At 49.4% G+C, this 14,685-nt stretch overlaps 1 protein-coding gene across 3 annotated transcripts in view; it reads left to right on the forward strand.

Annotated features, from left to right (window-relative positions):
• Positions 1-14,685, forward strand: part of KCNQ1 (potassium voltage-gated channel subfamily Q member 1) — a 408,725-nt gene that overhangs the window by 338,037 nt on the left and 56,003 nt on the right. For 2 of the 3 annotated variants that reach the window (XM_053560813.1, XM_053560815.1), the window contains 3 exons: positions 316-410; positions 1,479-1,525; positions 2,381-2,442. In XM_053560813.1, the coding sequence (XP_053416788.1) occupies positions 316-410; positions 1,479-1,525; positions 2,381-2,442 (204 nt within the window). The remainder of the gene's footprint in view (positions 1-315; positions 411-1,478; positions 1,526-2,380; positions 2,443-14,685) is intronic. The other variant, XM_053560814.1, reaches the window with a different exon arrangement.

The raw sequence follows: 14,685 nt of genomic DNA on the forward strand, positions 1-14,685 counted from the left end.
CCATGCTGAGGCCATTGAGAACTGGGGACTGGTGGCCTGGGAAGGAAAGCTGACAGGTCCCTGCTATTGAGTAAGCAGGAAGCTGAGCCCCAAAGAGGCCAAGCTGATGGCCCAGGGTCACCCAGCCCCCCGTGGCCAAGCCAGTGGAGACGAGCCCTGCCGCTGCCTACCACATGCTGGTCGGTCTGCCCCAGAGCACTGTGCAGGTGACCTCCAGATCCTAGGGTACTCCACTAGGGCAGACACTGGTCACTGTGCACTCAGAGCCCTGCCATGCACAGAGAGCAGAGTGACATGTGTCTTCCTGGCCCACAGCAAGCGCGGAAGCCTTACGACGTGCGGGATGTCATCGAGCAGTACTCCCAGGGCCACCTCAACCTCATGGTGCGCATCAAAGAGCTGCAGAGAAGGTGGGCAGGCGTGGGTGCCAGGGCAGGGGGTGGGGAGAAAGTGGGCAGGTAGGGGTGCCCGGGCGGGGCGTGGGGAGAAGGTAGGCAGGCGCGGGTGCCAGGGCATGGTGTGTGGGACCTCAGGGCAGCAACAGCCCCAGAGAAGGTGGGCAGGTAGCGGTGCCAGGGCAGGGCACAGGGGACCTCAGGGCAGCACTGGCCCCAGAGAAGGTGGGCAGGAGTGGGTGCCTGGGCGAGGCACGTGAGGACCTCAGAGCAGCATTGGCCCAGTTTGGGTGCAGCCAAGAGGTATATTCTCTGCTCAAGCCCCTCCAGGAAGGGGGAGCAGAGGCCACAGCCACTGTTCATGGCTGGCACACAGGTAAGGAGGGACACCAGGGAAAAAAATACCTGTCTGTCTCCTTGGACAGCAGTGACACTGTGCACTCCCACTCTGCACCCCCACTCTGCACTCCACAGCCTGGCCCCCACCTCCATACCACCTCTGAGCAAGGGGCCAGGCCCAAGCCCAGGAGAAGATGCTGCCTGGCACAGGGTCCTGCCCCTGGCACAAGGGCCCGCCCCAGCACTGCCCACCTCGAGCCTGGAGCTGGGGACCCTGACAGTTGGGAGCCTACCTGTTCTGGGTTCTGAATCCTAAAGAGCTCATTCTCACAGAAGCAGCACCATTCATGCGGGCTGCACAGGCTCAGACCAGCTTTCTCTCTGAGGTGGGCTAACCTGGGAACCCAGCTCCATGTGCTGCAGGAGGTATGGCTGGAAGAATGTGTCTGTCCTGGCCGAGGTGAGGCCAGGGCCACAGGCTGCCTCCCCCATTGTTGAGGAAGTCTAAGGAGCAACCCACCTACAGCCCCCTTCTCTGAATTCCCCACCTGGCCCCCCAGGAGCATGGGTCTCCAGGACACAGGAGGCACCTAGCAGGTCTTGGGGTGGCGTGGCGGGTGCCCCAGAGTGGGTGGGTGGTGCACGGTTTTGCTAGACACATCAGCCCATCTGTTCCCCACTGGTGGGGCATCTCCACCGGGCTGGGGCAGAGTGTGAGCTGGTGCTCGTCTCCTTCTCTCCCAGGCTGGACCAGTCCATCGGGAAGCCCTCGCTGTTCATCCCTGTCTCAGGTGGGTTTCTGCGTCAGGGTGACTGGGTGCAGCAGCCCAGGCTGCACTCTCCCGCCTGCCTCTCCCCACCCCCAGAAGGGGCCTTCCACGGTGCACTGTGTGAAGTGGAAGCCAGAGGGTGGGAGCAAGGAGGACCCCACCCTAAGTAAAGTACCTTCCAAGGGTGATTTATAAAGGATTTTTCAGTTGGTATAAGAACTCACTTGAGTCCCTTTACTGTCAGGCTCTGGGTGTGGAGACGTGACCTCGGGGCAACTTGACAGGAGGAGGTGCCGTGGTGGGGTTTGGTGGAGTGAGCTCAGTAGTCCAACACGGGCGTAGGTGGGGGTGCCAGATCTCCGGCTCTGTGCCAACTTGCGGTGTGCCCTGGCCATGGGTGTGAGTCATGCCAGGAAGGGCCCAAATCCAAATGCGGCCGCAGCTCACAGCAGGCTGGTATGGCAGAGATGGGGGTGGTGGGAGAGCAGGCACCTCCCCACCCCTTCCAGCCCCCAGCCCTGCCACCTGGAGGGAGGCCAGTGCTGCCCTGGGGGTGGAATGTCATGAGTTTGCACACAGGCAGCCCCTGGGCAAGGTGAGCCCAGGCCCACCAGACAGGTTCTCAGAGATCACAGGGGTGGAAGGGGGTGGTGGGGATGGAGCCCAGGTCCTGGCTGGCACTGCCGATACCCTGCTAAGTCCACTACACCACCCCCTGCTGTTCTCACCACAGGAAGACTCTAAGAGATGTCCTCATAGGTATAAGCATTTTAATTCTCAGTTGCTTCCTGCCTCCCACAAGTCCAGCTGGAGTCACCTGTTCCTACCCCTTCCCCCACCGGCGTACATCCCTGATGTTTGTTCTTTGCCCCACAGAAAAGAGCAAGGACCGTGGCAGCAACACGATCGGCGCCCGCCTGAACCGGGTAGAAGACAAGGTAGGCTTGAGTGGTGGTCAGCGTCCTGGGGGCCGGCACAGCGCCATCATAGCACTTGACTCTCCTGGCTCTGTCCCAAGCGTGCACACGGGGCCTGGGCACTGCCCAGGGGCTGTGGGCCTCCTTCTTGGCACTTTCCCATGCTCTACGTTCCCAGGGCAGGTCTGAGATGGGACTCGGGTCCATGCTGCACCCAGATGGACATGGGTCCCCCATGGAACATTTCCAGTTCTCTTACATGTGGTAGCATATGCCCACAGCCCCTTGCTGGAGTTTCCAAGATGATAGACAGTGTGGTCCTCCTCTTCAGGGTTCTCTCCAGTGAGCCAGGACCCTTCCTGCTAATGGCTGCCTCTGCCCTGTGAGCAGGGCCTTCACAGTGATCCCACAGTTTCCTGCAACCCTGCACTGTCCGCTTTGTGCTCTAAGAGGCTCTAAGAGGCCATGTCCTGCGTGTGTGGTGAAGGAACCTCAAGCCCCAGCCTTCTCTCAGCCCGGCTATCGGCCTTAACTTGGGCAAGGCAGAGCTCAGGGAGACACAGCGCCCAACTGGGATGGGCTCATGGGAGAAGAGGCATCTTCTGCTTGTCCTGATCTAAATGTGCTTGTGGAGGACTTGGCTCTGGCTGACAGCCCCTGCTGTCTTCACAACCCTCTGTGGTACAGTCCTGCCTGGGTTATGGCAGCATCTGTGTCCCTGCTGGGCACCTGGGAAGTGCAAGGTCTGTGGCTATTCTGTGCTCTGGCCACTCGAGACCCATAGCTCCAGACTCTAGAGCCTTCAGCATGTACCGATGGGCCACCAGGGTGCCCTGCTCCCTGCTAGGATTTGTGCCTATGCCCAGCTGCTTGGCCCAGAGCCTCCCCTGGGGGGCCTGGATGCCATAGGACGTCCTGGGTTAAGGGAGGCAGGGGCTTCCCAGGCCCACGGCTAAGCCTGCTGCTGCCCTTTGAAGTCTCTGTGGTTTGGAGCGGGCTGTTATCTTGCCGAACAGCTCTGCTGTCTACATGGACTTTATCTGAAAGTAGCTGAGAGGCTAAAAATAGAGGAATTTCGGTTGGGCAGGGAGTGTGTCTGCTGCGCCGTTTCCCCGGTAACGCCTGGCTCTGGCCCACGTCCACCCGGCTGTAGCCAGGCAGGCCAGGCAGGGCACAGGCCAGCCCATGCTTCCAGGACGAGTTGGCTCCCTGTCCTGCCCCAGGGCCGAAGGCATCACCTCTGCCACCTGGCACAGTCTGCACTGGCCTGAGGTGGACATGGGGCACTGAGACCAAGGAATGGCATCGGGCAGATGGAGGGAGGGCTGGATTTCAGGAGCCCATTGGGACACTCACCCCAGTTCCCTAAACCCCACAGGAGGCCTGGCCATCCTCATCAGCACTGGACTTAGCCAGGCAGATAGCCTCATGGAAGGTGTGCCCATCTGGCAGAGTTTGAGCTGCACTCCAACTTCCCCTGTCTCTGCACAGGGAGGGTGTCCAGTGCAGCAGGCTGGGAGCCCTATATTGAGGGCAGGGATAGGAGTTTACAGGCATTAAAGGAGGGCGTGCTAGAGCCAAGGGGTGGCCCCCAGCCACTCCCTTCCCGGTGCATCTTGTGAACATCCCTGGCCAGGCAGCCTCTGTGACCTGGCTCCCACCGGGCAGACCCTGGAGACCTTCCTGGAGGGCTCAGACTGGGCATGAGCTCCTCCACCCCACAGGCCCCAGCCCAGCCCCGCTCTGCCCCACTGCTGTCCCACGTCTTTCCTGCACCTTTGCCCTGGTCGCAAGAGACGGGCCACCCCTTTAAGCCCAGCCCAGGAGCATGGTGCCCTTTGGGGCGGCAGGCAGGGTCTCCTAAGGGCAGCAGCCCCCTTCCTGGGCTCAAGGAGTACCCATCTAGCAGCCTGCTGGGGTCTGGCCAAGGTCAGTGTGGTAGATAGGTAGTCTGTGGTGAGGCCAGCATTGGCCTTGAAGGCACAGAATTATGAGCCCACTTTTCATCCAAGCTAAACAACAAAGGCAGGCAGTTTCCAGAGTCTCTCATCCCTGGGAGCAAGGTTTGAGAACAAAGCCCGCCAAGCTGCAGAGCCCCACCTGGCTCTGAGCCAGGCTGCATGGTGCCAGGGAGCCTCTGCATGTACCTCGTCCGGCTGCACTAGCCCTGTGCCCTCCTCATCCCAGTCACTGAGTCCCTGGGCTCAGTGCCCAAGTTGGTGAGCAGCACCCCTGGTCCACCCTGAATCTCATCCCCTCTGAGGGTTGTGGCCTGAAACAAGGCTGCCCATCAAGAGGTTGACAGAGACATGCTGACCAGGGCAGGTGGCAGCCTGCCCAGCCCCTCCCCTGCCCCTGATGGATGCCCCCTCAGAGACAGACCCTGGGAAAGGCCACTAGGCCCAGAGGGCATGGTGGCAAGGCCTGGGCCCCATGTTATCGCAGTTATCACTGCTGCCATCAGGACCACAAACAACCCAAGCGCAATCCTGCTGACTTCAGGAAGTGAGGGTCAGGAAGTCCAGCAGCCACTGGCCCACAGAGGCCTGGTGGGCCTATGACCTGCCAGTGTCAGTCAGCATGACAGCCCAGCCAGAGCCCCTGGGCCCTGCCTGGAGGCTCCCGCCCCCCACCCAGATCTCACCAGGCTAAGAGTCAAGGCCACTCACTCAGCTCAGCCTAGTCCCTCAGCAATGCAGGCCTCTCACCCCGGGCTGGTCCACCCACCCCAGGACAAGGGGCCCAGAGAGGAACAGGGAAGAAGCCTTGGGCACACAAAGCTGGCTGGCCCCCACTTCCAGGAAGGGATCGCTCTAGGGGTCAGGGAGGCCTGGAGTGTCCACTTGCAGGGACTTACCAGCTGAGCTCCTTCAGGCTTGCCTCAGTTTCCCTGGCAGGAATCCCTATCCTTCTGTTATGTCTGGGTCACCAGCCCACCCTGGGGTGAAAGACCCCATGGACTCCCTTCTTGTTGAAGTCCTACAGCCTTGTCAAAACTCTCGTTTGGTCGTGTGGTCTTTGCTCCAACCAGAGCCCCCCAGTCCTTCACGATGCCCCCCTCCCCCATACCTGGGACGCCTTCTCACTGTGCCTGGCCTGTCTGTTCAGGCTCTGCCTCACTCTCAGTCCACATTCCACATTGCCCTCAGGCACAGCGCAGGGCTGCTCCCCGGGCCTCCCTCTGTGTCTAATGAGAGTCTGGGCCCCTTTGTGCTCAAGCTCCACAGAGCTCCTCTTTATACTCATCAAAAAGGACTCTTATTTGCCCAAATAAATCCTCTTTTACAGATAGGGAAACTGAGGCCCCGACAGGTTAAGAGGTCACCTGAGGCCACACAGCTAGTTAGGTGAAGGGTTGGTCCCAGAGAGGCCACAGACGGGTGGGGAGATGAGGCGGGGAGAGAGAGAGAGAGAAAACGTGGTTTCACAATCATACTCATCTGTTTGGAAAGAGGCCAGAGGGGCAGAGGACTAGGGCTGGGGCAGGGCCAGCAAGATCCAGGACTTCTGACAGTCCCTGCAGTGGGGTGCCTGAGGATGCTGGCCCTGCATGCCTCTGCCCACCCCCCACAGGGCTTCCTGGGGTCCCACACAGGGAGTAGGGCCAACAGTGTGGGCTGCCCTGGGAGGAGCCCATGGCAGGGCCAGTCCCATCCTCCTCCCAAGCTTGGATCCTCAGCTCCGTCCCAAGGACCTGCCGCAGTGTTTACGCTGGGCCCTGTTTATTTTGCAAGCTAAGCTCACACTGCTTTTGCTGATAGGAGGAGCACAGTGGGCTGGGGGGCTTCTTTCTTCTCTGTTTCAGCCGGAAATGTTCACGGCTTAAAACTAGACACAGGAGAGTGCCAGGTTTCAGAGGGCTGAAACCACAGTCAGAGGGCTCTAAGCAGGAAGACGCCACCCCGCCCCCACCCCATCCCCCAACACACCTGCCTCCTGGACAAGAATGCCCCCACCCATCCTGCACTGGGACACTGGCAGGCCCAGCTCCCCGGAACCTGGCGTCAGTCTCCACATGCTGCCACCCTGTCCCTTAGCCCAGAGGGACCTTCCACCCACCCACCAGGCCTATACGCTGGACCTCAAGACCTTGTCCTCCTGTGCCATGCCCCCAGCTCCACCCTGAGAGCCACCCACTTCCGGTCATCCTTGCTCTGAAGCCCAGCCCTGCTGAGGTCAGGCTTTGGCCATCTCTCACTTGGATTGTTTTTCCAGCCACATAAGTGGTCTCTAGCCTCTCCTCCACCCGACAATCCTTCACGTTGTATATTATTTCTTAGGCACTGCTGAAATTAATTTGCTAATCTTCTGCTCAGAATTTTTGTGTTAATATTTATGTGTGAGATACATATGTAACATAATTTGCCTTTGTTGTACTGTCCTCAGGTTTGGGTATCAAATGAACGTCAGCTTTAAGGACTATGTGGAGAAGCGTTCCTCTTTTCCTATACACTGGGATATTTTGTATAAGATTAATGTTTTAGTTTTTTTGTTTTTCTTTCTTTAATGTTTGGTGGAACTTAAAAGGTTTAACCATCTAGCTCTGGTGTTTTCTTTGTAGGAAGATTCTTAATTACTGATTCAATAACATTAGCAATGAGAAGATATTCCAGTTTTCTATTTCTTCTTATGTCAGTTTTGATATATAGTTATATATTCTAGGAGTTCATACATTTCATCTTAGTTTTCTAGTTTATGGGCATTTAGGATTATTTTAATGTTAGTAGCTTTAGCATTTAGTCCCCCTTTTTATTCCCGATATTGTTTATTTGTACCTTCACTTTCTGTCTCTTTAAAATTAACTAAAACATTAATTTTATTAATATTTTCAACAAATATTGGTTTTGTTAATCCTCTCAATTATAGGTTTTATTTTATTTCATTCACTTCTCTTTATTTCCTTCCTTTATTTACTTGGCCTTAATACACTATTCTAACTTCTTGAGTGGGATAATTACTCATTTTCAGACTTTCTATATTTCTAAGGTATGCATTTAAGGCTATAAATTTTTCCTCTAAACATCACCCAAACTGCATCCCCCACGTTTTGATACATAACACTTAATTTTAACCTTCACTTACTTTTATATTTTTCTGATCTCCATTATGACCTCTTGTTTATCTCAGGAGTTAATTAGTAATGTGATTTTTATCATTGCTGTAATTGTGGTAGAGCTTTCTAGTAATATTGCTCTATATTGTCAGAGAAATCAGTCTGTGTGATATCACTCTTTTGGAATGTTTTGAAACATGATTTATAGCAAAGCATGTGGTCAATTTTTGTTAATGCACCTTCTGTGCTGCTTGCAAACAATGTCTATTCCTACTTCGTGGGGTGCAGGGCGGTGTTTATGTTCACTGGAGCAAGCTTGTTAGTTGGCTTGTTCAGATCCTCTATATACTCATGGGAATGTTTTTATCTACTTGATCTGTCATTACCAAGAAGGCATAGGGTAAATTTGTTTAACTTTCTAAGAAACTTCTAAACTGTTTCCAAAGGATTTGTACCAGTTTGCTTTCCCATCAGTAATGTATAAAGGTCCCACAGCCTTGCAAAGACACGGTCTTTCTTATTTTAGCCCTTTTAGAGAGTATGTAATGGTATCTCATTGTGGTTTTGATTTGCATTTTCCTAATGACTAATGATGTTGAGCCACTTTTCATGTGCTTATTAGCCATTCATAGTCGTCTTTGGTGAAATGTTTATTCAACTCTCTTGCCCATTTTCTAATTAAGTAGTCTGTTCTATTGTCCGGTTGCAAGAGTTTTTTATATGTTCTGGATGCAAGTCCTTTATCAGATATATGACTTGCAAATATTTTCTCCCATTCTGTGGCTGTCTTTTCAGTTTCTTAATCGCGTCTTTTAAATCACAATAGTTTTTAATTTTAATGAAGTCCAATTTGTCTTTTCTTGCATTGCTCGTGGTTTTGATGGTCTAAGATCTCTTTGCCTAATCCAGACTCCTAAACACTTTTATCCTATTTCTTTTTCCTTCTAGAAGTTGTGTAAAATTAGCTCTTACATTTAGATCTATATTTATTTTGAAGTAATTTTGAGGGTTGGTGTGAGGTAAAGTCTAAGTTCATTTTGTTTTGTTTTTACTTGGAGATATCTAGGGCCAGCACCATATGTTGAAAAGAATCTTTTTCTTCCATTGAGTTATTATGGCATCTTTGTCAAAAATCAATTGGCCATAAATGTGTAGGTTTATTTCTAGGCTGTAATTCTGTTTTTTTGGTCTGTATGCCTATCCATAAGCCCATGCTACAGTCTTAATTATTGTAGCTTTACAGCAAGTTCTAAAATCAATTCGTGTAAGTCTTCTAGTTTTGTTCATCTTCTTTCAAATTGTTTTTGTCCGTTTTAGGACAAAACATATAAATATTAGGTTCAATTTATTAATTTTTGTAAAAAAAAAAAAAAAACAGTAGCCTGCTAGTATGTTGATGGGCATTACATTGAATAGATCCGTTAGGGGAAAATTGATATCTTAGCAAAATTACCTCTTACAATCCATGAACGTGGTATATCCTTTTATTGATTTGATCTATTTTAATTTCTTTCACTGATGTTTTGTAGTTTTCAGTGTATAAATTTTATACCTATTTTTCTAAATATACTCCTAAAAATTTTGTTTGTCAAGCCATTGTTAATGGAATTATTTTCTTAATTTCATTATTTAATTATTCATTACTAGCATATAGAAATACTATTACTCTTCTGCAGGTTTTTTTTTGTTTTGTTTTGTTTTTTTTGGCCAGGGCTGGGTTTGAACCCACCACCTTCAGCATATGGGACCGGCACCCTGCTCCTTTGAGCCACAGGCGCTGCCCTGAAATACTATTACTCTTCATATTAATCTTGTAAACTATGACCTTGCTGTTATTAGCTTTGCCAATAAGCTAATTTTTATTGTTGCTATTGATTTCTTATGATTTTCTACATATAGGATCATGTCATGCATGAATAAAGACAGTTTTACTTCTTCCCTTCAAATCAGATGCCTTAATGTCTTTGTTTAATTGCACTGGCTTGAACTGCTGGTTAAATGTTGACTAAAAGTGACTCCAGCCAGATCCTGTGGGGAAAAGCATTTGGTCATTTGCCATCAAGTCTGATGTTGGCTGTAGGTTTTCCATAGATGTTTTTATCATGTTGAGGATATTTCCTTCTATGTTAGTGCATGGAAAGCTCTTATCATAAATGAATATTGGATGTTCTCAAATGCCCTTTCTACATCTATTGGATGTTCTCAAATGCCCTTTCTACATCTATTGAGATGACCGTGTGGTTTTCATTCCTTATTCATATGGTATAATACAATGATTGATTTTCAGTTGTTATACCAGCCTCACAATTTGGGATAAGTCTTCACTTGGTCATGATGTATGATCTTTTTCTCTGATGCTGGATTAGGTTTGCTAATTTTTAAGAAAGTTTGCATCTGTGTTCATAAAGGATCTTAATTTTTAGTTTTCTTGTGATTTTTTTTTCTGAGTTTGATATCAGATTTTTAAATCTTTTTAATCCTTTATGTTCTAGGTTTGTTATTTATAAACACTATTATTGCTGGGTTTTAAAATCATTTAATAATTTGCACTTAATATAGTTTCTAACACATTTGGATTGATTTCTAGCGATGTAATGTGTGCCTTCTGTTTACACTAAATTTTTAATGTTTTTTTTCCCGTCTTTCCTCTTACTGGCTTGGTTATTATTTCCCATTCTACATTTTCTTCTACTGTTTTTGGAGTCATATATTCCATTGCCATTCTTGTGGGAAGTTAACCTACATTTTAAATAAATACATATCAAAGGTAATTACCATTTTTATCCATGTCTTTAATAAAGTGAAGATCTTGTACTTTAACATCAATCACTCTCCTCCTGACTTATGTGCTTTTTTGTTGTGTATTTTAGTTCTATCATGTTTATTTTTTAAACCACTAATTGGTAGTGTTCTATACAAGCAATGTTCATTTAAATTTAACCTATCTGCCTCTTTGTCACTTATCATTTATTTTTCATTTCAGACCTCAAATCTAGGATCACATTTTTTTCCAGCTAAAGTATTTATTAGAATTTCCCTCAGTGAAATCAAAATCTCTCAGACCTTATCTGTTTGAAAATGACTATTCTACCATTGTTCTTAAAAATATTGCTACCCTTTAGCAATAAAATTCTAGGCCCTAGGTTGCCAAAACTGTTTTCTCTTAGCACATTGTAAATACTATCAACCTCCCCTGGCTTCCATCACTGCTACTGGAGTGAAGGTAAAGAAGAGTTGCTCCTCCTCAGAAGGCGATCTGTCTTTCCCTCTGGCTGCTTTTATGATCTTTCCTTTAAATATAGTGTTCTGCATTTTACTACGGTGTGTTCATGGGTTTCTTTTGTTTGTTCTGTTGGGTCTGAGACCTTGCATAGCTTATTCTCAGTCAATGTCTCTTCAAATTTTGCTTCAGCCTCCTTCATCTCCTTTTGGAACTTTTATTATGCATGTAGCAGACCATCTCATGCTCCTTCATATCTCTTAACCTCTTTTCATTATAAAAATATTATCACTTTGTCCCTCTGTACCATATTCTAAATAATCTGATTCAGGCTCAGCGCCTTTAGCTTAGCAGCTGGGCGCCAGCCACATACACCGGAGCTGGCAGGTTCGAACCCAGCCCAGGCCTGCCAAATAGTGACAACTACACACAAAAAATAAAATAAATAAATAAATAATCTGATTCCTCTTCCAGTTCACTAATTATTTCTTCAACTGTGTTTAATCTGCTGTTAAACATGACCAGTGACTTTTAAATTTCAATTATTTTTTATTTATAAAAATTGTGTCTGGTGCTTATTTATACGTGATAGGTCATTTTTGTCATAACTTCCTCTTATACATTCAAACTGTTTAAGAATCTCTCGAAGTGTATTAAATATGGCTATTTTATATTTATTGTCTCTTAATTCCAGTATCTAAAGTTTGCATCCCTGTTTGATTTGATTTTATTTTTTTTTTACGCCCATTGGCTCTCATTCATGGAATTTCATTTCTTTTGCTTTTTCTTTTTAAATTGTAAGCTCATATATCTTAAAATTTTATCTGTAGGAGGTTTTAAGGCTTGATGTGAAGCTGGGGTCCTCAGGGAGGATTCACGTTTACCTTTTCCATTGCCACACACATGGACGTACCACCAACCTGCATTTAAATTCTGGGCTCAAAGTTTTCCAGACCACCCAGGTGGTGTGAATTTGAGCTTCCAAGCTGAGCATGGACTAACTTGTGAATATGACTTCCCGGGACAAAAATCATTCCCTTCCTCCTAGCAGTAAGGCAGTTTTCTTAGTAGTCTTCTCAGGGAGTGCGTTGTTTCTCACTCTGAAGATAGAGCCCTTTGAAAGTCCAAGCTTTACGTCTCTGCTGTGAGACTTCCCACCTAGGGCAGGCTGGGATTTGATGCCTAATTATCCATCCCTGGTGAGACTGGGAAAACCAGAGCTCAAGTCCATCCCATTCATCAAAGGCCCTCAGGGCCCTTCTTACCTTTGGGGCTTCCACTTTCACTGAGTTTCCAGCTTCTAACCTTCTTTATTTCCTGTTCAGCTTGTTGATGCTGGCCACAGATATCATTTTAAATTTCCCTATAGCCACTTTAAAAAATAATTAAAATAAACAGGGTAAAAGTAATTGCTGCTATATTTTATTTAACACAATAGATGCAAAATATTACCATTTCAACATATAATCAATGTATTTTTTAAATGTTGGAATGGTTGACTTATTTTTTGTCCTGGGTCTTCAAAAGTCCAGTGTATGTTGTATACCTACAGTACATCTCAATTCAGACACTAAGTTTTCATGAGCAGTACTTGGTCTGTATTTAGTTTTCATAATTTACAGTTGGAAAAGATATTCCCATGCCTAAGCCATTTCCAGCATACTTAAACGTTTTCTAATAACTGAATCAAGGATCTGTATTTAAATTTTAACTTTAATTTACTAACATTAAATAAAATTAAGATTCAGTTCCTTGATCTCAGCGGCCACATTTCACATGCTCTACAGCCCTCAGGGTTGGAGGCTGGGCCGCTGGACCGTGTCGCTTTGACAGCCGTGTCCTGGTGGGGAGGGAGGCAATCAGGTTCCCAGCACGAGTGTGGGTGGAGGGGAATCTGGGCCGGAGAGTCCTGTGCCCCATCCCCACACCCTCCCCTGACACAGATGCATCTTGCTGACCTGTCCTGGGCTCCTCTGTCTTCCCTGAATTCTCCTCATTGAGCCCTCAGAGCCCATGATCTGAAGTCCCCGAGGACCATCAACCCGGGACTCTTATTCATTATGGTTTCGTCTCTCTCAGGGACCACCTCTTAGAAGGTGACACTCAGGAGGCTGTGAGAAGTGCCCTGCTGGTGTGTCAGGCTGTCATAGAGGCCGGGGAGTACCTTGCCGCTGACAGTGGCTGGTTGCATCAGAAAGTCAGGCAGCCTGGCTGGGCGTGGTGCTGGCACCCGGCGAATCTGGGGGCTGAGGTAGGAAGATCACTTGAGGCCAGAGGTTCAAGTCTACAGTGAACCACCATGCTGCAGCCTGGGCGACAGAGTGATATCCTGTCTCTAAAATTAAAAAAAAAGAAAGAAAGTCAGCAGCCTGGAGTGGGCACCCGCAGCCCCACACCTCCTCTGCTCGGCTCCCCCCCAACACTTCTCTCTCTGCTGCCACTGCTCTTGAGTGACAGGGCCCTAAATAGGCGGAGGCGGGGGCTCTGCCTGATCAAAGGGCTCCCTTTAGAAGCCGTCATTAGTTTGCTATTCTGGGAACTGGTTATTTTAAGGTTAGTGTATTTTTTCTGTCCTGAGGAGCTGTCTTAGTGGATGGAGGAGGCCTGAGGTGCTGCCCCTCAGTCAAGCCACACAAGCCCTGTTTTGTCTAGGGTTTCAGAGACAAACCTATAATGAAAGCAGCGTTTGACGCTATGCACCACCACCCTGTGTGGAGTGGGCGTGTCTGCCAGGGAGTCCCTGTGCCCACGAGCACCAAGCAGACGTGCTGGGGCCCCGGAGGCCAGGTTGAGGCCACTCCTGAAGGGAGCCTGAGGTCAGAGCCCTTTGGGGCCAGTCCGCATTCAGGGGCCCCCGGGAAGCCATGCCTGGCGTTCTCATAGCCATCACGGGTCTCTTGGCCTGGTGCTGAGGCCCACATGCCATCCCTAGCTTCAGGCCACCCCCTAAGGCTGGGCCCGGGCCGACTCAGGCGGCATCTTTGAAAGATGCCCCGCCTGGGCCAACATCTTTGTGTGAGAAGAGGCTCACCTCCCCCACCCACCCTGCAGCCAGGGAATTTGCACTGAAGTCAAAGTGTGAGGCGATGGCCAGACCCGGGCAGGACACGTGTGGAGAAACAGACATTCTCTGTCTCACTGGTGGGGATGGGGATTACTATAGTAACAGAGCTTCTGGAAAGGAATCGAGCAATGTCTGTGAAAATTAAAAATACATGTGCCCTTGGATCCAACACCTTCACTCCCAGGAAGGAAAGCCCCAGGGGCAGGTTTCGTGCCCGCAGAGATCTATCATGCTATAGTTTATAACTGTGAGCCACTTGCCTGTCAGCAAGAGAAGAGTTGGACAACGGGGACAGCTCCTGGTGGTGGGATGTTGCACAGCCAGGTGCCAAATGTCCCCAAGCTTGCTGCCCTCAGTTCCTCAGGAGGGGACACCTTTGGTGAATCCCTAAGTGAGAGGCCTAAATTGCTGAGAAACGTGGTCCCACGTCTATGAACTGTGTGGCCTAGAGCTTGAGAGCAGGGACAAGGCACAGCTGTGCTGCAGGAGCTGGGGCCGCTGGCCTCCTCCCTTCAGGCCCAGCTCCTAGATGCTGCAAGTGGCCATGGGCTCGATTCTGAGACCGAGACCCATCGAATAGTTGGTGGGCATGTTTCAGGGTGTTACAGCAATTTACAGCCAGTGAAGGCACCTTGGAAACAAGGCCTCGCCTTCCACCCAGCCCTGCTCTGGTTCCCTGGTCTCTGGCTTTGCTTAGCCTGTTCTCCCGCAGGGACCATCTCCAACCCCAGCGTCCTGGAAGCCCTCTTTCCTCAGGGCCCCTCTCTGTGCCACCCAGCCCCTAGGGGGCCACCAAGTGCTGGCAGAGAACCTGGCATGGGCAGTCACACATTATCGTTTCAGACCCCGGCCCTGTCAGACCTGCCTCAGCCCCTGGTGGATGGTTCATCCAGGCTCCTCTGCTGCATTGTGAGCTCAAATGACCCT

Source organism: Nycticebus coucang, chromosome 14 (assembly GCF_027406575.1).
Source record: "Nycticebus coucang isolate mNycCou1 chromosome 14, mNycCou1.pri, whole genome shotgun sequence".
In the NCBI taxonomy this organism is placed as follows: Eukaryota; Metazoa; Chordata; class Mammalia; order Primates; family Lorisidae; genus Nycticebus; species Nycticebus coucang.